The sequence below is a fragment of the Pyxicephalus adspersus genome, chromosome 8 (assembly GCF_032062135.1).
Source record: "Pyxicephalus adspersus chromosome 8, UCB_Pads_2.0, whole genome shotgun sequence".
NCBI lineage: Eukaryota > Metazoa > Chordata > Amphibia > Anura > Pyxicephalidae > Pyxicephalus > Pyxicephalus adspersus.
Window position 1 is genome coordinate 70,600,210 of NC_092865.1, and position 23,732 is coordinate 70,623,941.

Genomic DNA, 23,732 nt, shown 5'->3' on the forward strand with positions numbered 1-23,732 from the left:
CAGGTTGCCTCATTTATTAATATTTTTCACTAAGATAGCTGTAAGAAAGGACTCCAAAGCCCTCTATATTGTGAAAGGTGCCTACATCTGGGGTATTCAGTAAGCGGGCTTGTCCCTCAAGTGAGAGACCTGCTTTCTCATTTCTGCATTCTTGTGTTCCTTTCGTACCCTAATATACAGTGGTGCTGGAAAGTTTGTGAACCCTTTAAAATGTTCTATATTTTTATATGAATTTGACCTAAGACATCATCTGATTTTCAAAGTCCTAAAAGTAGATGATAAAAACTAGCTAAAGAAATAAACAACAAATATCTTATCTGTTGTTTATTTATTTAAAAAAAAAATGATCCAATAACATACAGTATCTGTCTGTGGCAAAAGCATGTATATCGTGCTCTCAGTATTTTGATGAAACCCTCTTGTGCAGCAATAACTACAACTAAACATTTGCAGAAACTCTTGATCCTGCACATCAAATTTTACCCCAGAAGCTTCAGCTCTTCTCTTGGATGTTGGCGAGTTTCCTCACATGAGCCACTAACTTTAGGCCTTTCCACAACATTTCAAGCACTACTGTATACTATCCACTGCTAGGTTCTAAACTACAGCTAGCAATGGTGATTCAAAAGCAAATTGTAGAAGCTGTATGCACTGCTTCACCCTTTCATAGGGAATGTGACTGGGAGAGACAGAGAGTGCTGCTCCTTCATCTCATTTCCTCTTATCCAGTCTCCATGTCTGATCCAGAACTAGCAAGTTGGAAGAGAAGCCAGAACAACTAACCTGCAATTTTGTTTTTGGGTCAAGGATTCAGAATGACTGCCAACCAATTGCCATTTTGTTTGAAAAAAAGGTCAGTAAATTTAAATTATCATAGGACACCACAGAATCTAAAGTCGGCCATGCTTTTAATTCGGCTGCTTCTGTCCTGTGTCACATCATGGATAAACCGTAGTGTACCAGTGCCATGGCAGCCATGCACGCCCAAGCCATCACACAGCCTCCGCCATGTTTTACAGATGATGTGCTATGCTTTGGATCCAGGCCTTCTCCATACTTTTTTCTTTCCATCATTCTGGGAAAGGTTGATCTTGGTTTCATCTGTCCAAAGAATGTTTTTCCAGAAGTGTGCTGGCTTTTTTAGATGTTTTTGGGCAAAGTCCAATCTAGCCTTTCCATTCTTGAGGCTTATGAGTGGCTTGCACCTTGCAGTGCACCCTCTGTATTTACTTCCATGCAGTCTTCTCTTTATGGTAGACTTGGATATCGATACGCCTACCTCCTGGAGAGTGTTGTTCACTTGGTTGGCTGTTGTGAAGGGGTTTCTCATCACCATGGAAATGATTCTGCCATCATCCACCACAGTTGTCTTCCGTGGACGTCCAGGTCTTTTGGCATTGCTGAGTCCACCAGTTCTCTTTCTCATGATGTACCAAACTGTAGATTTTGCCACACCTGTCATTGTAGGAATTTCTCGGATGGGTTTTTTCTTTTTGCAACTTAAGGATGGCTTGTGTCATCTGCATGGAGAGCTCCTTTCACCGCATGTTGTCAACTATCTATCTATCTAGCAGGATCTATCTGACTTTCTGCAGCTTCAAATACACGCTAGGCCTGATTAATTAAAGCTCTCCAAGACGGGAGAAGATAGACTTACATGAGAGAACCTGGGTGATTCAACAACCCTGAAATGGATGTGGTCCACTGTTGGAAATATTTTCTAACTAAGGCTATGTACACATGTGCAATAATTTTACCAGGAAAGCATCTGTCACAATCCTTTCCAACGACAAAGGGCTGCACGATGCATGAACGAGCGCTGTACATTCAGCACCATTATGCCCTATAGAGAGGGGAGGGGGAGAACCAAGGAGTGGCACCCCACTGCACTTTTTCCTGTTCACTTCTATTGGGATCATTCATCGTCCGTGGATCCACCAGGACGGTCGTTCGAACAATGGACGGCGAGCACTTTACACATGCAAGAACCATTGCACGTGTGTACATAAAAAAATAGATTTTTAAGAAATCTATTCCAGGTTTGCTGGGTCACCTTTCCAGTCTTGAAGACATTTAATAAAGTAGGTCTACTGTAAGAAGCTGTGTGCAGTTAAATAAGGGTAAGCAATTTTTGGTCATTAGAGGGGTCTGTACAACTGCGCTAGAGTAAAAACAAAGCTACAGCAATCTGATACACCCCCTACTGGGGCAAAGCTGGAGTTTCTGGAATCAACAAGGAGTTTTTGTTATTGCAGGACTAACGATCTGACTTTGGAAGATTTGTGTTGTACCACTTCAGAGAGACAACGGTGCCACACAGAAAGCAACACTGCAGAAATGTTCCCACATTCCTGTATGCTGGGGCTGTATAAATGGTGCCTATTTAAAACGTAGATCTTCAGTATGTGCGAAAGTGCACCACTATGCACTTCCTTGCCCTGTAACACAATCCAAGGTGTAACACAATCCATTTTGAAGGTGCTTCAATGTGACACTAAGGCTACGTACACACGTCAGATGGTTCTTATCCGATAATCGGCTCAGGGCTGATATCGGAAGAGAATCTGGTGTGTGTACAGTGCCCATCATCCGAATGATCGTTCTGTCGTTCTCTCTCCATGGATCAGAATTGTGCTGTATGTATAGCGCTCATTCATGCACCGTGCAGCCGTTTGTCGTGGGAAAGGATTGTGAAAGATCCTTTCCAATGACAATTATTGCACGTGTGTATGCAGCCTAGGTATAAATGGCACAGCACTTGGTATGCATATTACTTGTGTGTGATTTTGCACATCTTTGTTTTAAGGAGATTAAACAGATGGTAAAACAATGTCATCCACAATTTAGTTCATTAAGCCTAATTAACCTATATGTCATTGTTAATGTATGTCCTCATTATGTACAAATATTCAAACAGAGATGTCAGTGCTGTATATATATATATATCAGCAGTTATATTTATAAACAGAATAAGAATACAATTCATTGTTCTGGCCATTTAGGCTGAAACCCAGGGTACAAGACTGAGTCTTTTAGTTAGTGGTTCATGCCAATATAGTCTTCGGCTCTGGAACTGCAAGAAGAAAAAAACTGAAAAGTAAGAACAATCCCAGTCCTAATTATCTCATAGTTATACAAAGATTTCATCATGCGGTTTCACATGCACAAATGTAAATAAAGCCTCTAGGTAAAACAAAATGTAGAGAACATAGTCATTTTACAGTGAGAAGAATGTGCATTAAACCTTAATTTTAAATGTCAGTGAGTCAGAATTTAATTTATGCAAAATCTCCACAATGTGCACCCACATGACCAATGGAAATGCTATTGGCTGTATGCCCTGGTATCCTTGGGGGATGAATCATTTGGGCAATACTGGCTGTGCCTTAAACAGCTTTCCAACTTTAGTTACCAATCTTTTTCACATCAGTGGTCACTATGTGATGGCTCCATTTCAGTAACGGTAATCATATGTTATAGGATTACACTGGACATTATTCAATTTCACAAACAAGTACATGATGTAGACATAATAAAAGCGGACCTAAACACAAAATTTTAACTACATAAAAGGGTAGACAACTCTTTTATTTAAAGTAAAAATTGTAAAATTAAAAAAAAAAAAAATTAGGAAAAAAAAGGGCTGCAGTACCACCCCTTTCTGTCTTAAATTGCGGTGGCGAGTGAGTGCTTTGTTTCTTTCTCATGATGTACCAAACTAGATTTTGCCACTTCTAATATTGTAGCAAATGGGTTTTTTCTGTTTTTGCAGCTTAAGGATGGCTTGTTTCACCTGCATGGAGAGCTCCGCATGTTGTCTGTTCACAGGAAAATCTTCCACATACAAGCGCGTCCCCCCCTTCAAATCAACTCCAGGCCTTTTATCTGCTTAATTGATAATGACATAACAAGGGAATTGTCCACACCAGCCCATGAAATAGCCTTTGAGTCAATTGTCCAAAAACTTTTGAGCCCCTGAAATGAAGTGATTGTGTAAAAAAAGTCTTTAGTTCCTCCCATTGTTATCTTTTTGTTCAACCCACTGAATTAAAGCTGAAAGTCTGCAGTACAACTGCATCTGAGTTGTTTCATATAAAATTATTGTGGTAATGTACAGAACCAAAATGAGAAAAAAGTCTAAATATTTATGGACCTAACTGTATATCACCTGATCTCATGCCTGTGCACTGCGAGATTAGGTGACGTAGGAAGTAGAACCAGAAGATGTCACTTTCTCTGCGCCGGGCCGAAGACGGATACCAGGACGACGCGAGACCCACGGGAAAAAACCTCCCGACAGATGGACGGACATGTCGGATTAAAGGTAAGTGTGTTTTTTTAGTTTAGGTTTAGTTCTGCTTTAAGCATTAGAAAATGCTGGTTACAATGAATAGTAAAATCTTGGTATTGCATGAAGGTTAAAGCAGAACTTTATTTCAAAATTCATCTCTTGGTACTTTTATTGCAAATAAAACATACTTGTCTGATCACTGTCTTCTCTTCATAAGAAATGCTTGGCTGTGCACGCAGCCTTTGACTGTTGGGACTAAATGATCTCATGCACATCATCCTCACCTGGCCAATCTAGAGGCCTGAAAATTGAAACCAGGAAGAGAAGAAGGTAGAAGATGGTGGTGTCCATGACGGAAAAGGGACCAGTGATTGTAAAAAAAAAAAAAATTGCAGTCAGGTGGGTAAAGGTATTTTGATGCTGAAGGCACTTACTGTTCTGGCTACAAATGACCTGTTGCAATTTTCTGAAAAAAAGGTTTAGTTCCACTTTAAGTCCAGGTGCCTCCAATTGTGGGGACAATTTTAAGAGCAGTCAAAAATAAAAGTACATAAGGGATGTCACTACTGGTAAGTCATCTCTTATAAACCTGCGTTTGTTTGCCACCCCATGGTATTGCCGGGGAAATATATTGCATTCTGCTGGTACACAGTGAAACCAACATGATCAATCATGAGCAATAATAGTTCACGTGTATTGCTTAAAGCGGAAATAAACCTGAAATAAAAAACACACTTACCTTTAATCCCACAGATCCCTTAATAGCGCTGGTCCTTCCTGCAATCCGGTCCTGCGTCGTCCTGGAATTCTTCTTGATTGCAGTGCAGAGGAAGTGCCGGGCGCCGCCATCTTCATTTCCGTCTTTTTTCTTCGTCACCTGATCTCACACTGCGCAGCTGCTGTGAAGGGAAATAAAAAGAGAGCCAATCTCACTGTGCATACGTGACATGGGCATCTCTTTCCCCTTGAAGGAAAAATGCCCCTTCTGCACATGTCTGAGATTGGAGCATGCTCAGAAGGAGCAGTCAGAGCCTCCCAGGATGCGTGATGTAGGTGTCTTGGGAATCGGCGCTTCCATTAGGCCTTATCAACATCACAACCGTAAAAGGTTTTGCAATTAAAAAAACAAAACCGACAACATTTTTACCTTGCATAGAAGTGTTGTCTACCCTCCTATGTAAAGTAAATTTGTTGAGTTTAGGTATGCTTTAAAGCAGGACTAAACCCGAAATAAAAAAACACACTTAGCTTTAATCCCGCAGGTCCGTCGGGAGGTTTCTTCATTTAGGTCCCAGTATCCGTCTTCAGCCCGACGCAGAGGAAATGTCCTATTTAATGTACAGCGCTGCGTAATATGATAGCGCTATATATCCTGTTTATTAATAATAATAATAATAATAAATGTTGGACACTGACATCTTCTCTCCGGGTTCTTCCTCCGTCACTAATCTCACCCTGTGCAGACGTGAGATCGAGCAATGTAGATAAAGATTGCTAAACTCAATGCTCATGAGTGAGATTGGCAATTTTTTTTCTTCCATTAAAGAAAGGGCTCCTTGTGCGTATGTCTGAGATCAGGGCATGCGCAGAAGGAGCAGCTAAGAGCCCCGTGGCATGCGTGACGTAGGAATCTCGCGAGGCTCGGCTTGCCCATTCTGTGTGGATTCCCGAGACTGCACCCTTTTTTTTTGTTTTTTTTTTAAAAGATGTCGCACAAAAAAAAAATTTAAATAAAATTTTTACTTTAAAGAGGAACTATACTCAAAAACAAAAACACACCTTCGATCCCACAGTGCAGTCCGATCATTTCGGGGGTGTCTGCCTTCTGGTCCCCCATCATCCCGACGTTTGTCCTGGAGCCGGCGATCCGCGCGCCACCTTCTTCTTCTCTACCGGGTTCTTCATCCTACGTTACCTGACCCAGGCGCAAGATCGGGTGACGTAGGATAAATAAAAATTTGCCGATCTCACTGCGCATGCGTGAGATCGGCAAAGTTTACTTTCAGCAAAAAGGCTCCTTCTACCCACGCACGAGATGCTCGGACATGCGTAGGAGCGCCCAAGAGCCTCCTGGGATGTGTGACGTGGGGATCCAGGGAGGCTTTGCACTCCCATTCATTCTCCATCGCCTAGGCGACTGGGAATTAGGGGAAGGTGGTGCACCCCCTTTTTTTTTTTTTTTTTTTTTAAACAAAAAGTGTTGCACCTAAAAAAAAACAAAAAAACCCCAGAATTTTTACCCAACATAAAGGGGTTCTCTACCCTTTTATGTAAAGTGAAAATTCTAAATATAGGTACGCTTTAAATAAAGGAGTTGTCTACACTTCTATGTAAGGTAAAAATGTATGGTCTGCTTTAACAAGTATGCTGTTTCAGTTTGGCAACTTCTCTTTTAGAATTGAGTGTTTCATATTAAGAGATAATAATTGGAGTAGAATTGAGGCGAATGATTACATAACTTTTCACAGACACCTCGTTCACAACACCAACCAGACCTCCCCCCTCCCCCTGTACTGAAACCCAGGCTCTGCCTCTGCCAAACAATGCTGAATGACGTCACTCAGGGCGGTTCTTATTCTTTATCTGATTTACGAATGTTTTTGTTTGTTCATACACGCATCAGGAAGACTTTTACGCTACGTTAATAGCGTTGCGCGCCATTTCAAGTAATTTACGGAGTGTAAGGGAAGAAGACGGCGGCCATTTTGTGCTGGCGCTTCTCGGACGATATCAGCTGGTCTGGAGTTTGAGTCCTGTCAGCCTAGCATCTGAAGCTAAGCGCTCAAAGGGCGAAGGACCATTACTATAGTGACCAATTATTTATAAAACATTTCCTTTTCAAGTAATTGGGGGCGACGCCAGAATGAGAGGAAGCTTTATGGACCGGGACCGAGGCGGGTAAGAATATTTAGTAATATTGATGTTTTGGGTTATGAAGTGTCCGTTTGATGGCCTGGTTACCTGTTATTCTGTGATAATATAAAGCTATGTGAGGTAATGATATTATGGAGGACACCTCAGCTGCTGTCACTGAGCAGACATTTTATATTTCCATACTGACTGACAACAAATGTCAGCCCTCAGGGTCTTGTCATGAAGTGTTTATTCTGACACATATTAAATGGAACTAACATTCCACAAAGTGGGAATAAACTCCCATAATACTCACCTGTCACAGGCCCTGCAACCTTCCTTCTCCTATTCTGCATTTAGATATTTGGCCGTCATGGATACCTGGGCCGGGATGACAGATTACCTGAACAGAACGGCCAGGTAGAAATAGGTATTGCAGATGAGACATCACCTGTCCCTCTCTACAATAACATTTCCAGGTCCTGTCACTTTCACCTGTGCAACATCTCCAAAATTTGGCCCTACCTGTCACCAGATAACCCCCCCACACACACCTGTCCCCATATATTCCCCCCCACACACACCTGTCCCCCCTGTCCCCAGATATCCCCCCCACACACCTGACCCTTTCTACAATAACATTTCCAGGTCCTGTCACTTTCACCTGTGCAACCCCTCCAAAATTTGGCCCTACCTGTCCCTAGATTACCCCCCCCCCCACACACACACACACACACACACACACACACACCTACCTACCTGTCCCCAGAATTCCCCCAACACACACCTATCCCCCCACCTCCACCTGTCCCCAGATTCTCTCTGCCCCCCCACACCTGTCCCCAGATTTTCTTGCCTCCACCCCGCCACTATTCTGACCTGATAGATCAGAGGTGCCCAACAGGTGGATCGCAAAGGCAACGCGACTAGATTGCCTTTTAAAATAAACTGTACCGTGCATAGAAGTTAGGTCCAAGTTTTAATTGTTGGTAGATCAGTTTGACTTGGTCAGTTTAAAATTAGCTTGCAAGCCCAAAAAAAGTGTTGGCACCCCTGTGATAGAAAAATACTCCCCTAGCCGCTCTCTTCTCTCCTCCAATGATCTACTAATGACTTCCTCACTCATAACCTCATCACACACACGGATACAAGACTTTTCTAGAGCTGCCCCGACTCTCTGGAATGGTCTTCCCTCATCCTATTCGGCTTGCTCCTACTTTCTACTTCATACTCATCTACTCTTTTAAAACCCTGACTACTTCCCACCATTCCATATCTCCCCTCCTATTGCGTGCTGCCACCTCTTAGATTGTAAGCTCTTCAGGGCAGGATCCTCTCCTCACTGTCTATATCTGTTTGTCATTTGCAACCCCTATTTAAAGTACAGCACTTCGTAATTATGTTATTGTTTGCGCTATATAAATCCTGTAAAGCCTGATCGCCTATTATCAAAGTGGAACCTTTAAAATTTTGAACAAGCAGATTTTAGGGTTGTTGGAAAACAGGTAAAACACACTAGTAAGTGCACAGAGCTGCACATGCGCAGTTTGGTTTGGGACGCCAGGTATCCCAGTGACAGGGCAAGGACATGTGAGTGTAAATAAACATTGTTATCAGGCGGGTAACTTTACTTTATTTCAGAAGGGGCATCGCCTGTTCGCTCTGCAATAATAATCCTGCCTAGTCGTTGTTTTCTATTTGTAAAGTTTACTTCCACTTTCACTGCCAAGCTTTGTAATGTTGCTGCCTCAATGCACTGTTTTGTGAGTTATAGAAGCTACTTCACCTTGGTGCAGGACACAGCTCTGTACACAAATAACACAAATAATAATACACAACCATCTTTGAGGTCAAAGTTTATATGAAATCAGCCTGCTGCTCAGGACCTTTATTTTTGCTGCCTTAAAGCTGCGTACACACGTGCAATTTTTGTTGTTAGAAAGGATCTTTCACGATCCTTTCCAACGACAAAGGACTACACGATGCATGAATGGAGAGGGGAGGGGGGAGAACGACGGAACAGCACCCCACTGCACGCTCTCTCCCTTCCCTTGCATTAGGATCGGTCGTCGTTCATCGTTCGTGGATCCGTCAGGACGGAGCCCTTTCTTTAACCTCCCTGGTGATACGAATAATAAGTATTTTTAAATGTAAAAGCGGTACATTTTTAATGTACTTAATATTTTAAATTTCCTTCCCCCCCCCCCAGCCGCATGCTCGCGAGGAGATGTCCAGCCGGCATTGGCGTGCCCTGGCCTCGCGTCCCCAACGTTCACACGCCAGGGAAGCTGATGCCGTCTGGGCATCGCCAGCTTACACAGATGCCTGGCCGGGGGAAGAAGATGTCGGACGCCGCTGAAGGACACCGCAGGCACCAATTACCAGGGGAGCTTTTTAAACTCCCTGGCAATTTCACCCCGAGTGTGGCTCGGGGTTATCGCTTTTGGTACTGTAAATGAACCCTGAGCCACACATTTAGGATTACTGCCAGGGAGGTTAACGGGAGAAAAAAAAATTGACAATCCTTCACATGCGCAGTAAGATTGCCAATCTTTTTCCCCATCTCCATCACCCAATCTCGCTCCTGTGCAGTGCAAGATCGGGTGATGTACAAAGAAGAACCCAAAGAAGATGGCGCCGGGCCTAAGAAGGATACCGGGATGATGTGGGACCCAAATAAGGAACCACCCGATAGATCTGCGAGATTTAAGGTGTGTGTTTTTTTTTTTTTTCTCAACTTTACTTTCGCTTTAAATCTTCTGACCCAAATAGTTATTGTACCCATACACAGAAAGAGATTCAACATTGTTACCACAGAGACAATAACAATGACAAAATAAGCAAACACAAACTGTGACCCGGTTTGTTTAATATAATTGCTGCTTATCTCTCAGTACATTGTACCTTCGCTGTCTGTATGGTTCACATTGAGTGGTTTCCAAGTTAATTATTATCTTCATGAAATATGTATTTTCTGCATAAGACTTGTTAAAAATAATAAATCCATAGAAGCATTCTACTTTAAGGTCGGCTGAATTAACATTAGCATCACACTAGCTGAAAGTCAAACATTAAGAAGATCTGTTCCTCTTGTCCTGGTGATTCTCAGAGACTGCAGGGGCTTTCAGCAAGTGTTTTGCAGGTGCAAGGTTTCTGAAACTCGCAGTTTGCATATTTGTATAAGGTATATTCACAAAATAAAATCAATGCTGTATGTTGGTAGAAAGGGAAGTGTGCAGTTTTCACTTTTCTTAAAAGTTGTGATGACCGGAATTGTTTTTTTTATCTACATTTAAGAAGATTAGAGTGTATCTAAACCCAAAAATAAAATGTTATACTTTGTATATATTGCAGCTTACCTTGAATTTTTATGGTTCTGATCTATTGGTAAACTTATTGGTACCTGGCTCTGTTTTACCTTTTACCAAACTGCATGTTCCCCCTTTTAGGGATCTTTTTTTCCCTATGTCAGGGGCTAGCTGGTAGTCAGAGATAACTGATCTGGCAGCTGTGATAGTTGTATTTCGTATGTTACATACTGATATCTGTATAAGAATAGCATTGGACTTTAGGCAGAATAAACAATAAAGGAGTTTCCAAGATATAATAAACACATTGGTTAGCATGTAACCCTAACATGTTTTTTCTTGTTCTTCTAGCATGGGTGGCCCCCGGTTTCCAAAGTTTGGTAATCCGGGTGAACGTCTCCGCAAAAAAAGATGGGATTTGAATGAACTTCCGAAATTTGAGAAGAACTTCTACACAGAACTCCCCGAAGTAGCTCGAATGACAATAGTAAGTTAAAAAGTATCGGTTTTCATGTTTTACCAATGTGGAGAGATTAAAAAGAGCTAAGTTCATTAATGCTGGACATAGAATTTTCCAATGTATTACATATTTTTCTGTTCAATAATTTGCCTGTCTCTTTGTACAGCATGAAGTAGAAGAACTGCGCAGGAAGAAGGAAATTACCACCAGAGGTGTAAACTGCCCAAAACCTATATATAGTTTTCATCAGGCCAATTTTCCACGTAAGTTAATTATTGTTTTTACTGACTATATGTTACATTAATGTAAACTATTCTGCATATTCCTAATATATTTATTTTATACATTTTCAGAATATGTTATGGATGTTCTTCTTGATCAGCGTTTCAAGGAGCCTACACCTATTCAGTGCCAAGGATTTCCCCTTGCCTTGAGTGGCCGAGATATGGTTGGCATTGCCCAGACTGGTTCTGGCAAAACACTTGCGGTATGTTCTCTTTATTCCTAAAAAAGATCTTGTTTGTTTGTTTTTTTTTTTGTTTTTTTCCCCCAGCATTGACCAAGACCATTAATAACTTTCCATGAACAAATTCCTGTCATATAAATGCTCTATCACTGTATAGTACAATATGTAATATTTTGTCTTTTTTTTTGGTTACACCCCTCCACCTTTCTACAGTAATTTTTAAATAAAATTTTCCACTTTTTTTATTCATGCAGATCATGTCTGGTGGGAGGGGCTAACAGGCTTGTAGTTATCTAAGCAATAAATTACCCAATGTACAATGAGTCTGAACATTGTGGGCCATTCATTCTGAAAAATTAAATACCCAGGTCCTGTAATCTGCGCCTTGTGCTGCACTGCATTTCTAAAAGTGAAGGTGCATTTTTTTCCAGATAAATTCCACTTTATTAAAAATATATTTTATTACAAGTACCTGGATTGATATCCTCTGTAATTCTGTAAATTGCCCCTTAGTCAGGTGTGCTGGATGCAAGTTTAGTGACAAGAAACATGAATGTTCATCTCTACTTTTCTCAACCTATCTGTAACTATTAGAACTTGGTGAACTATAATGTAAATCGTTTGGCAAGGTAAAGGGCGCACATATTTGTTTGAATATTTTGCTTTTTGTCTAGAGCTTAGGTTAGTAGTGTTCTGCAAGACTGCTCCACTTATCAACATTTTAAATAAATATTTTTTATTTTTCTTTAAAGTACTTGCTGCCTGCCATGGTACATATTAACCACCAGCCTTATCTGGAGCGTGGCGACGGACCAATTGTAAGTTTGGTTTTATTGTTGTTGTTGTCATTACTTAGCTTTGTGTTATGAACGTCAAATTTAAATTTTGTAATTTTTTGTCTTACAGTGCTTAGTTCTTGCTCCAACCAGAGAGTTGGCTCAACAAGTGCAGCAAGTAGCTGATGATTATGGGAAGTCATCCCGATTAAAAAGCACATGTATTTATGGTGGAGCCCCCAAGGGTCCTCAGATAAGAGATCTAGAGAGAGGTAAGATGAAAGTTTATTTAAGAAAGTGAAAATAACTTTTCTGCAAAAAAGCAAATGTAAACAACTTGTTTTGTAGCTTCAGCAAGAAAAAGATATACCATGGATATACTAGTTTCTAAAACTAGTGCAAGCAGACAAGCTACTTCTATATAACTGATAGTTTTTACTAGAGTTTTCTTCAGATTCATTGTTAGACAAATTGTAATATTTCACAAAGGTATTACTTTTTAGCAAAGCTAGTGTCACTGTATATGACTTGGCCAGTTTGTGACCTGGAGTAAGTAAACTTCTAAGGATGTGCCCTTGATGGAAGACAGAGGACAAATGATTGGTAACTAGTATTTGTGGTCTCAATGCTGCTGATCTTTCTTCCCATTACTGACTCACCCTTCTTTGTTCTACACTGCCTTTCTGTGTACAGGCAGGGTTGTGCTTACCCATGTCACAGTCTACAGGGGAACACTGAACAGCACAGTAGTGACAAATCACTGTCACTCCAGATCTGCTAAAATCGGCAGTGTTTTAGATTCACACTGAAAGGCTATAGGCACAATAGCAGATCAGGAAGGGCAATACTATTCTTTAGGAACAAATCAAGAAAAATTGCTTTATTTATACCATTGCTGCATATTTCAGGCAAGGGCAAATAACCTAAAATATATTTAAAGTGTAACAAAAAAAAAAAATCACACGTACATTTAATCCCATGGATCCTTCAATGGCGCTGGTCCTTCTTGCGATACAGGCCCGCTTCATCCTGGGATTCCTTTTTGTCCTGGCGCTTCCTCCTCTTCACCCCCGGGCACTGCCATCTACTGTCTCCTCTTCCAGTCTTCTTGCTCAGTCACCCAATCTCACACTGCGCAGATGCAAGATTGGGTGATGTAGCCACTGTTAAGGGGGAAAAAAAGCTGATCTCGCTGCGCATGTGTGAGATCACAATCTCTTCCCCTGATAGAAAGAATGCCTCTTCTGTGCCTGCCTGAGATTAGGGCATGCGCAAAAAGAGCAGGCAGAGCCTTCCCCGGGATGCATGGTGTAGGGAGGCTCGACGATCAAGACTTTAAAGGGGGGTGCACTTGCACTTTAAAAAAACAAAAACATTTTTACTTTATTCAGAAGGGTCGTCTACCCAAGTATGTAAAGTCAATTTTTTTTGTTTTTGTTATTGTACTTCTTTAATACTGATATTTACAAAGCAAGGACAAAAACATAGTTTGCACAGGAAAGACAATATATTTGAGTTTTGATGTAATATTTATTTATTTTTAGGCGTGGAAATATGCATTGCCACTCCAGGGCGGCTAATTGATTTTCTAGAGGCTGGAAAGACCAACTTAAGACGTTGTACCTATCTTGTGCTTGATGAAGCAGACAGAATGCTTGATATGGGTTTTGAACCACAGATTCGCAAGATTGTTGACCAAATCAGGGTATGATTTTTTTTTATTAACATTTCTGTTCCAGAAATCTGCATTATTGGTAGATTGGATATTTACATTAAGTGCTCTTATAGTTTAATCAATTTTTTTTTTTTTTTGTTTGTTTTTTTTACTTGCTAATTAAAGCCTGATAGGCAAACTCTGATGTGGAGTGCAACATGGCCTAAAGAAGTGCGTCAACTGGCTGAGGACTTCTTAAGGGACTATGTCCAGATTAACGTTGGAAACTTGGAGTTATCTGCAAATCATAATATTCTCCAGATTGTTGACGTATGCCAGGAGAGTGAAAAAGATCACAAGTATGTCACTTAATCTGCATTGATGATGTTTTAAATGATTTGATGTGTTTGGTTAGGTTAAGCTGCGTACACACTTCCAATTTTTGTCGTTGGAAAGGATCTTTCACCATCCTTTCCAACGACAAGGGAGTGCACGAAGCATGAACGGTGCTGTACATACAGCACCGTTCATGCTCTATGGAGAGGGGAGGGGGAGAGCGACGGAGCGGCACCCTGCTGCGCGCTCTCCCCTTCCCTTTCATTAGGATCGGCTGTCGTCCATCGTCCGTGGATCCGGCAGGTCGGTCGTCCGGACGATGGACGACACCGACTGTACACACGGCAGATTTTCGCCCGATAATTGGCCGATGCCGATTATCGGGCGATAAAAATCTGACGTGTGTACGTAGCTTTACAAATAGGATCAGTTTTTCTCAGATTTTTTTTAAAACGTAGGAACCCTTTAACTACCCCCTAGCAGTATTCCTTAGTCTGACTCAGGGTGTATTTTACATACTAAAAGGGGTAATCCCGAGTCACACTTGGGGTCGCTTAAAACCTAAATACCCACTTACCTTGACTTTCCCTTGGCATTCCCTGGCGTCCTGCTGTTCCCCGCAGGTCCTCGGGTGGCGTCCTCCCTCTTCGATCTCCTGGCTATGCAGAGACGATCTCTGGGCAGTAAGAGCGGCTTCAAATAATTTTGTATTGGATTCAATACAAAATAGCTGTATTGAGTCCAATACAAAGAAATTTTGATTAATTATATATTATACATGCTACTGTACAGTTATATTACATGTTTTGGTGCACATAAAAATCACCACAATATACTTTTTATAAAAACTTTACATTTCTGTATTTTATTCTTGATACAAAACACATTGTATAAAAACATACAAACACTTCAAAAAAATATTTTTCTCATTTTAGAGCACAATATCTTTTACATATAGTTATTATCTTTTGATTCCATTAAACTGTCCTTGATGCAATTCACCACAAGGGCTTCCTCAAAAGGACATGTTTTAGTAGTAATTAAAGTTTCTTTTAACTCTTAACATGGATATGTGACTATTTTATCACATTATTGAAGTATTAGATGTGTAATCCATAGGGTGAATACTTATTGAAGTAGATTTTCAAACCTGAATGTTGATTTCCCCTCCATCTGAATTCAGTGTTATCAATCACTTTTGTGGTATTTGTTCTATGGTGGCAGGATTAGATGGAAGGGAACCCATATGTAAAGCCCCATGTTTAGGATCTGCAGCTGCTTTTTTTTTTTTTTATTTATTTATTTTTTATTTAAAATTTCTTATTATATGTATTGAATATTGGACATATTTCGGTGAATTATAAGCCTACAATGTAAAATAAATTTCCATACATAAATGTAACGCTTTTTGCATGGAAATACAGACAGAATTAGAAGGCTAGCGGGGTTAAATATTTTCAGGTCCTAAGGAACCCCTTTTATAATTATCAGTGTTCTCCCCTGCCCTTTTTTAGCCCGGCACTTTTCAGTAACTACCCGGCTGTTTTTGAGTATTTACTGAAATTGGGTCACAATACAGGGACCACCACCCACTCACAGCTCTATTCCACCCAGCATTAAATAAAATTCTGGAGAGAATACTGATTATGTTCCCATGACAATTGTCTTTGTGCTGTGTAATATGTTGGCACTCTATAAATACTGGCTAATAATAATAACTATATCTATATATGCATTGATGACCAGTGGGAAGAATGTCACCCTTACAGATAGCCAAAAAGGTCATTGGTGTCGCCTAAACTGACCTGAGAGACACAAATTACTTGTTGCTCAGGAAACCCCCGGAAACCATGGATTAGACACTGGTGTATGAGATATTTGACTGGGTTTTGTTTCTTACATTATAGATAATTACAATAGGGCATCATTTATTAAATACATTTTATGCTAGATTTCTTATTTTTTCTTTTGTCTGTGGTTAATGTGTTTTTTCATTTTTTTAAGGCTCATTCAACTCATGGAAGAAATAATGGCAGAGAAAGAAAACAAGACCATCATTTTTGTAGAAACCAAACGTCGCTGTGATGATCTAACTCGCAGAATGAGACGTGAAGGGTAGGACTTTCACTTTCATTCATTGATAATGGTGGTAGATTCCCAAGCCTCCAGCTTTTGCTGATCTAATAAAAGTGTTATAAAAAAAGATCTACTATTCAATGTGTAAAATAGTTTATGTGAAGGAGAATGCAACTTGAGGAGTGAGATGCCTGGGAACAGGAACAAAGCATGAGTGGAAAAGAGTCAAAATAGATAACCAGCCAGCAATACTCCACCTGGACTATAGTGGGAAGATAAAAGAAATCGTGTCTTGCTGTTGCTTGTTTGAAAAGTTAATAGTTGTTGGTTTAATAGCTTTGTTTACAAAATAAAACTTTTTATGTCAGGCAATGTTTTAATTCTTGTCTTGGTCTTTTTTAAAATTTGCAATGTTTTTGCCTTTTGCAGGTGGCCTGCTATGTGTATCCATGGTGATAAGAGTCAACAGGAACGTGATTGGGTCTTGAGTGGTGAGTTTTTGCTATAGACCTGTATTAAATTACTATAGCTAGTTTGTTTTATTTCTTTGTAATGGAATTCTTGCTTATTCCTTATCTATTTTCCTAACCTAGTTAAAAAAAAAAAATAAAAAAAATCCCAAAGTTTAAAGTAAATTGATATTCAAGCAAATAATTTACATAAAAAGAAGCTTAAAGAATGTAAAAATTAGTGTTTAACAAGCTTGAGAGCTGTGGCCCTTTTAGCATATGTACATATCTGTGCTTTCATATCCTTTGTTACCATGCTCTTGCTTAGAATAGCTTATCCTTTTGAACTCCAGTGAAATTTGGTCTTGCACTGATATTCTTATACCATGTTTCAGGAGTGTTTAAACTTAACTGAATTAGTAAAATTAGTTTTTTTTTTTGTTTGTTTTTTAGAATTTCGCACTGGAAAAGCACCAATTCTAATTGCCACAGATGTCGCTTCTCGAGGTCTAGGTTTGTAACCTCCAGGTTCAATGTATTTATAAAACTATACCCCCCCCCAAGCTTCAGTGAGGTAGACTTTTTTCTGTGGGAATTTTCAGATTTAGGGTGTTCAAATTGCCCTCTGTGCCTATTGGGTACCCCTCTCCCCACTGCTAAATACATCTATATATCATTCTAACCCTATAATGATATTGTTGAAATATTATACAGAGTTCAATGTTGCTTTAATTTAAGTTTGTATACATTTACTTGGTTTTATTGCATTTGTCTGATTTTGTAAAGTTAATTAACGTATATTAACATGCTGCGTTTCATCAAAAAGCTATATTTTTTTTACAACCAAAGCCCATTACGCAGTTAGTCCCTCAGTCTGTTTCTTGTTACTTGTAGCCATTCTAGTTTTGGTTTGTTTTCCTTATTTATTAATGAATTATTGACGGTTGTTAATAGTTACTATTCATTAGATGTGCTCAGCACTGGAGAACTTGCCATTGGCAAAATGACAAATTCTAAATATTTAGAAAACTTCCTGGTCTCCTTCTCCCCAATGGAAAGGTGGTTCACTAGTATGGAACAGCGTGTAGCAGTGACTTCCCACAAGTAAAGATTAACACCTGCAGTGTGTGGTGAACTAGAGGCCTCAAAAGAGAAATGAACTACTTTCAGCTGTCCGCTCATTTGCTGTTTTGTGATTTATTTAAAAATGCATTGCTCTCTGCTGTGCATTACAATTTCCTGTAGTCTATTGCATTAGGTGACAGGTAAGTTGCTGTTGCATTATGAAGTCTTTCTGTGCTCACTTAAGGTATTTACTATTTATATACATTTACCTTTTAAAAAGTAGTTTGCAATATTAAATCTTACTTTTTTTTTTTGTTTTTTAACAGAAGCTGCAGATCTCTCTCAGTACAGGGCCAGGGGCCTGTCGAAAAAAAGAGGGGATTGAACGCTGGAAGCTGCCCACCTAAGGGGCACTGGCTTCTTACACTCTTCCCTCACAAAGGTCTTGTACTGAAGAGGCAGTTTTTGGGTCTGCATCTCCAACCCTCTAATCTTTCCCTTTCTACGTTGGGATGCAAAATGTGTGCTTTCCAGCCCGAGCACCAACATTGGTCTACAGCCCCTCACCTTATGTCTGCTGGTTTGAATATCATGTCTTATTGTATAAACGGACCACCTTTCTAGAAGGGAGATCAACTGGTGCTTCCCACTATGCTATGCCCTGAGCAGCTGTGGGGAAGTCCCAAGCCATGGAAGACTTTGGGAAGTCTATTGGCTGTTGAAGCAGAAGAATAGACCCTTCTGCTGTTTCTCCTCAAGCTACTGTGACTTCCTCTTATTCCAAAATAAGCTCCTCGATAAAATACAGGGAGCTAAAATGCTGCAAGGTATGTCTTCCTATTTATTTGTGACAGCCATGAACATTTAAAGCCATTTATGATTCCCGTCATTGCCAATTTGACATCCCTCAACCTAGATTAATGCAAATTGTTGTTGCTGCTCTTGTAAGACATTTTGCCCTTTTCATATCCCAAAATGTTGAATATTTAGCCACTTTTCTTCCCCCTTAATGTATTTATGCATCAACAAATGTTACCTGCAGCTAAGTGATATTCCTGTAATAAGAAACAGACCTATTAATAAAATGCCATTTGTTCTTTTCCCACAAAGCAAGGGTGGACATATGAAACTGTGGGGTTTTCACTTCACAGTGTAGTTAACCCAACCCAAGTGTTGAGTGTTGGAGGATGGGGTCTTTCTTCGCTCATTGACAGGCTCTGAAGTTGGAGCTAGTGGCTCTTCCACAGAATCGTCTAGCCAAGCCAGTGCACGTGTTGGGACCTCTTGCTGCGCCTGGACCATTGATGCATGCTCCCCGCCCCGGTGGTCCCGTGCCCATGGATGAGGGCGGTAAGACCGCTAAAAGGAAGGGATTGGCAACAGCTGGTTCCCCACCTCGCTGAGGGAGTGTGCATCGGTCCGGACATAGGCTCACCCGAGGATGAATCCCATGAAGTAGCTCGACCATAGGTTTATTGTTATGAATCTTGTAACTGTTTTACTTTCTTTTAAATCAAGTATAGAATTTTATTATACCAAAGCCTTAAAGCATATCGGGTAAATGATTATTTGAGAAATTTCTTTATTCCCTTCCCCACATTAATGCAGCACTCCTGTGACTAAGTTTTACCCAATAGTTCTTTAAATGAGTTGAATAATTTTTCACCAAATGTCAATACAATTTTAAAGGTTGTTGGTTATATGACCTTGATGTAGTGTTAAAAACGAACAAGGTCTTCATGTGCTATTTCCAAAGTAATAAATTCTCATAAAAGTCAAAATGCTTTAAGGAAGTTAAAGTATCCAAGGGAACTAGTTTCCCCCCCCCATAGATGACCATATTCCTACCAAGGTTAGATCTACTGTGTATTTTAGAAAGGTCGTAGCTTTATTATTTTTTTTTTTCTAGTTTGAATTGCTTTATGGCTTTGTCTAACTTGCTTTTTTGTCCTTTTCCTGATGTATTCTTCTCCCAAACACGTCAATTTTTCTGATCAATGAATAGATGTGGAAGATATCAAGTTCGTCATTAACTATGATTACCCAAATAGCTCAGAAGATTACGTGCACCGAATTGGACGTACAGCTCGTAGTACAAATAAGGGTACAGCTTACACTTTTTTCACACCTGGAAACTTGAAGCAAGCTCGTGAGTTGGTTAAAGTTTTACAGGAAGCTAACCAAACTATAAATCCTAAGCTTATGCAGCTGGTGGATCATGGCCGTGGTGGTGGAGGAGGTAGGTGTAAAATTGTGGATATTGACCCCTGAACCAAATGTTAAATTGTATTATGATCAGACAGGTTTTTGGATCCCACAAAATATCACAATATAAAATGTCTTATTTATTTACAAATATTAAAATACAAACATATTATTGGCATAACATATGGTTACTCTCAAATACTACTAATAAAATCCAACAATGTCTTGGTAGATAGACATCATCCCTTAGTATTCAGTGTGTGTGTGAAGCCGGCTTTAAACGCGGACACTGCTTACTGAGGGATGATGTCTATCAGATACTAAGTGGGGCTTCGTATGAGAAGTCACCTCTGGATAGACAAGTCTGTATACATGATGTGTGTGCAGTAGCCACTTGGAATGTGAGGAATTTCAATACAAATACTTTTAATTATTTTTGGTTTGCCTAATCCAATGCTTTTGAGTATGGACTTGATCGGCTGCTCCTACTGTTCTTAAGAAAGTAGGTTTTTGGGCTGTGAAACGTGTTGAAAATACTGGGCTTCCCAGTTACTGATTGTTATGAAGTTTATCATGGGCTTGATTATAATTGGAAGCATTGTAAATGATTGACCAGAAATCTGGGGAGCATTGTTCTGAAGACATGGTTGGAATTAATTAGTAGTATTTAAGAGCAACCATATGTTATAGAAACAATGTTTGGATTTTAAGAATTGTAAATAAATTATATGACATTTTTTATGGTGATATGTTTTTTGGTTTATAGAAAGGCATCTGAAAACCCTTTATTCCTTGTAAAAATCAAATCATAGTATATGCTCAATATGAGCTGGGGTCCCTGTATATTAGCTGCATCCCTGTAAGAATGCACAAGTTGTTTAATAAATTAAAATATGATCAGACTATAGAAATTCATATATTTACATATTCTTCATCAGTGGTAATAAGCTTAAAATCGTGTTCTTGTGCTTTTTGTAAAGAAATGGTAAACCCATGCTACAGTTTTAATCTGGTTCTAATAAAGTCCCCCTTTGAAAAGTCTAAGATTGGGCAGTTGGCCATTGCAGAAAGGGACAGGCGATGTACAATAATTTCTCTTACTTTGCCTGATTGCTTCCCTGCTGTCAAATTTTTTTGCATACGTAGCTTGGTTTTTGCAAGGGAAACCCGGCAATCCCTTTTCTCCTTGTGCATATCAGGAAAAGGTTTGATTTAAGTCATCCTGGCCTAACCAATCAAGGTGGCCAAAGATCTTACGGAGAATGGTGATTTAGTCTTTATTGTGTTCTTCCTACTTCCATTTTCTGTGCCTAGGTTTATCTTACTATATTTAGTAGTAGTAATTTGATAAAGTTTGCAAAATTTTGTTTTAGGTGGCCGCTCTAGGTATCGCTCTATCCCTACAAATAACAACCCAAACATGATGTACCAGGAAGAATGTGAACGAAGAATGCGTGGCAAAGAGATTGGCAGGCGTGACATGCGGAACAGTAGAGATTCTGGGATTTCTAGTAATGGATCTGGAAGGGATCCAGGTCGGCAGGGTTATAGCTATGGGGGGCAGAATACAAACTTTCAACCTACCCAGTATGGCTACGGGCAGGGCACTTTTACAGCAGGGGCACCGGGCAGCTATGGTGCAGCAGCATATGGCCAAGCACCACAGCCGCTGATGTCCCAGCAGTTCGCCCCGCCCGGGGCTTCTTTACTGAACTATATGAATCAAGCAGCCAGTTATCAATACCCACCCCCTCCCCCACCTCCACCTCCCCCCTCTCGAAAGTGAGTCCATAGGTAAATTTGATTTTTATCACTTTAAGTCTGTTTCAGTTCTGAAAATGTCCTTTTTGTTTTTTTCTTAGTTTTCTTTTCTCCACCTTATGTTTTAACTTGAGTAAGAAACTGAAGCTGATGGAGCAGTTTGCCAGTATCTCATTTTCAGTATGATTCAGTTTCAGGACCAGTCCTATATATATATATATTTTTTTTTTGCTTAAGTAATTGTGGCCGCCAGCACAAAGAAGGTCTTGAATTATGGTAAAGGTCAGGTCTTGATACATCACCCACTCACGTCTAATTTGTGGTGCTTTTGAGTACTGTTGTATAAATGTTTAGGAGATTGTTTTTGAATTTCATTTTGAACTTTTACAGGTAGGTAAAGACTCCAAAGAAAAAAAAAAATTGGCACCTTCTCCCCCATTTAGGTGTTGTCAGTATTTGTAGGTGTATATATATTCCCAGTACATCCCTGTTCTAACAGAAGAATTCCTGGACGGCAATATTTTTTAGGAAGTAGACACTGCCATGCAGTGGTGTTCTCACAAATATCTCGGGGAGAAGGGGTGTGGGACTTCAAATTTTTATTTATTTTTTTTCCCCCTAAATCCTTTTTTCCTACCCTAAAATACAGGTAGGTCCTCCCATTACTGTGTATTAATGAGTTTACTTTGCTCTTTAAAGGATGGCTGTCATGGGACTTTTTTTTGTTTTTGTTTTTTTTCCTTTTTTTCTCCCCAGTTACTGGTGTGAAGTTCAACACCACAATTCCTCTTAAAAAAATAATATATTTCCTGCTTACTGCAGAACTGTTTTGTTTGTTTTCATCTCCCCCCCCCCCCCCCCCCCCCCCCCCCCCCCCCCGCCCCCCTTTTATTTTTCAGTTTTAGTAAAGCATTGTTACCATCCACCTAATATTTTGTAAATAAAATGTATAACATTACAGTATGTGCTTTTTGTTTAGTTCACACTGACACCTAAAGCATGTTTTAAAGTGTACATACACAGCAGAAACTGTAGGTACTATTAAAACCAAAAAAAAAACAAAATGTGATGTCTTGGATACAAATCTAGCAATTTTCCACTGGTCTCCCAATATCCTTTTGTGATTTCATAGAATAAGAAAAGAACATCATGAAACTCTACTATTTTATTCTAATGGGTTACTATTTTATCTAATAGATAAGATGCACCAGGGCTCTGAGATTAGTCTTTGCCCCTCCTTTCATACAAAACTCATTCAGTAAAACATTGGTCAGGCTGAGCCGCGGCCCATGTCTCCTGTCACCTGTACAGATCGCAGGCTCAGAGAGGTTTGTGTCGCTAGACAGGCTCAGACCTGCGATGGGAGGGTTCTGGCATCATGATGTCATTCTGGGGGAAGTTTCTTCCCCTTTAAGTGGGAAACCGGTAAATTTAGTGGTCTGTGGGTCTGAAAAGGTTGTCGACCGCTGGTCTAGTGGGTGGAATTCACACACTGTGGTTATTTCACAGCTTTGAAAAGCAACTGGAACTTCCAGCAGTGTGGCAACCATCTAACTACGACTTTTACGTAAAAAAAAATTACACAGAGCAAAGGATACAATTTTGTTACACTGTCACTGTAACAGGATGCTATATCTACAGGGTGGAACTGGTACAGTTTGTTACTGTATATACCTAAATATGAACAGAACACCTGCCTTGACTGGAGTAGAAACAGTCCACGGGATCTGACCATTGCTCCTAACATTCAAAATGGTAATCAACAGACAAGTCAAAAAAACATGAATAATTACATCGATGGTGCTACTTCTACTGATAAATGTGTTTTTAAAACAAAAGGATAAAGTAAGACAAAAAATAATACAAAGAGAGTGTACTTATCAAGCAAGGGACTAATACAAATTTTTCTGGTATGACCTATAAGTTGAGTTTAAGTTCAATAGTAAATTTACATGAGTGAGCGTTACAAAGGACATGCCAATCTATATGAAATGAGAAATAGTGGTACAATCAACAGAGCACTTTTACATCA

The 23,732-nt window shown here is 39.8% G+C and overlaps 1 protein-coding gene across 1 annotated transcript; it reads left to right on the forward strand.

The window, feature by feature from the left end:
* The first annotated feature begins 6,978 nt into the window (after positions 1–6,978).
* Positions 6,979–22,658, forward strand: DDX17 (DEAD-box helicase 17). The gene is made up of 13 exons (XM_072421100.1): positions 6,979–7,189; positions 10,804–10,939; positions 11,079–11,175; positions 11,266–11,399; positions 12,131–12,196; positions 12,285–12,426; positions 13,699–13,859; positions 13,995–14,167; positions 16,149–16,259; positions 16,650–16,711; positions 17,123–17,182; positions 19,740–19,973; positions 21,313–22,658. The coding sequence occupies exons 1-13, from the start codon at positions 7,155–7,157 to the stop codon at positions 21,723–21,725; spliced, it is 1,824 nt and encodes a 607-aa protein (XP_072277201.1). The 5' UTR covers positions 6,979–7,154; the 3' UTR covers positions 21,726–22,658.
* The last annotated feature ends 1,074 nt before the right edge of the window (positions 22,659–23,732 follow it).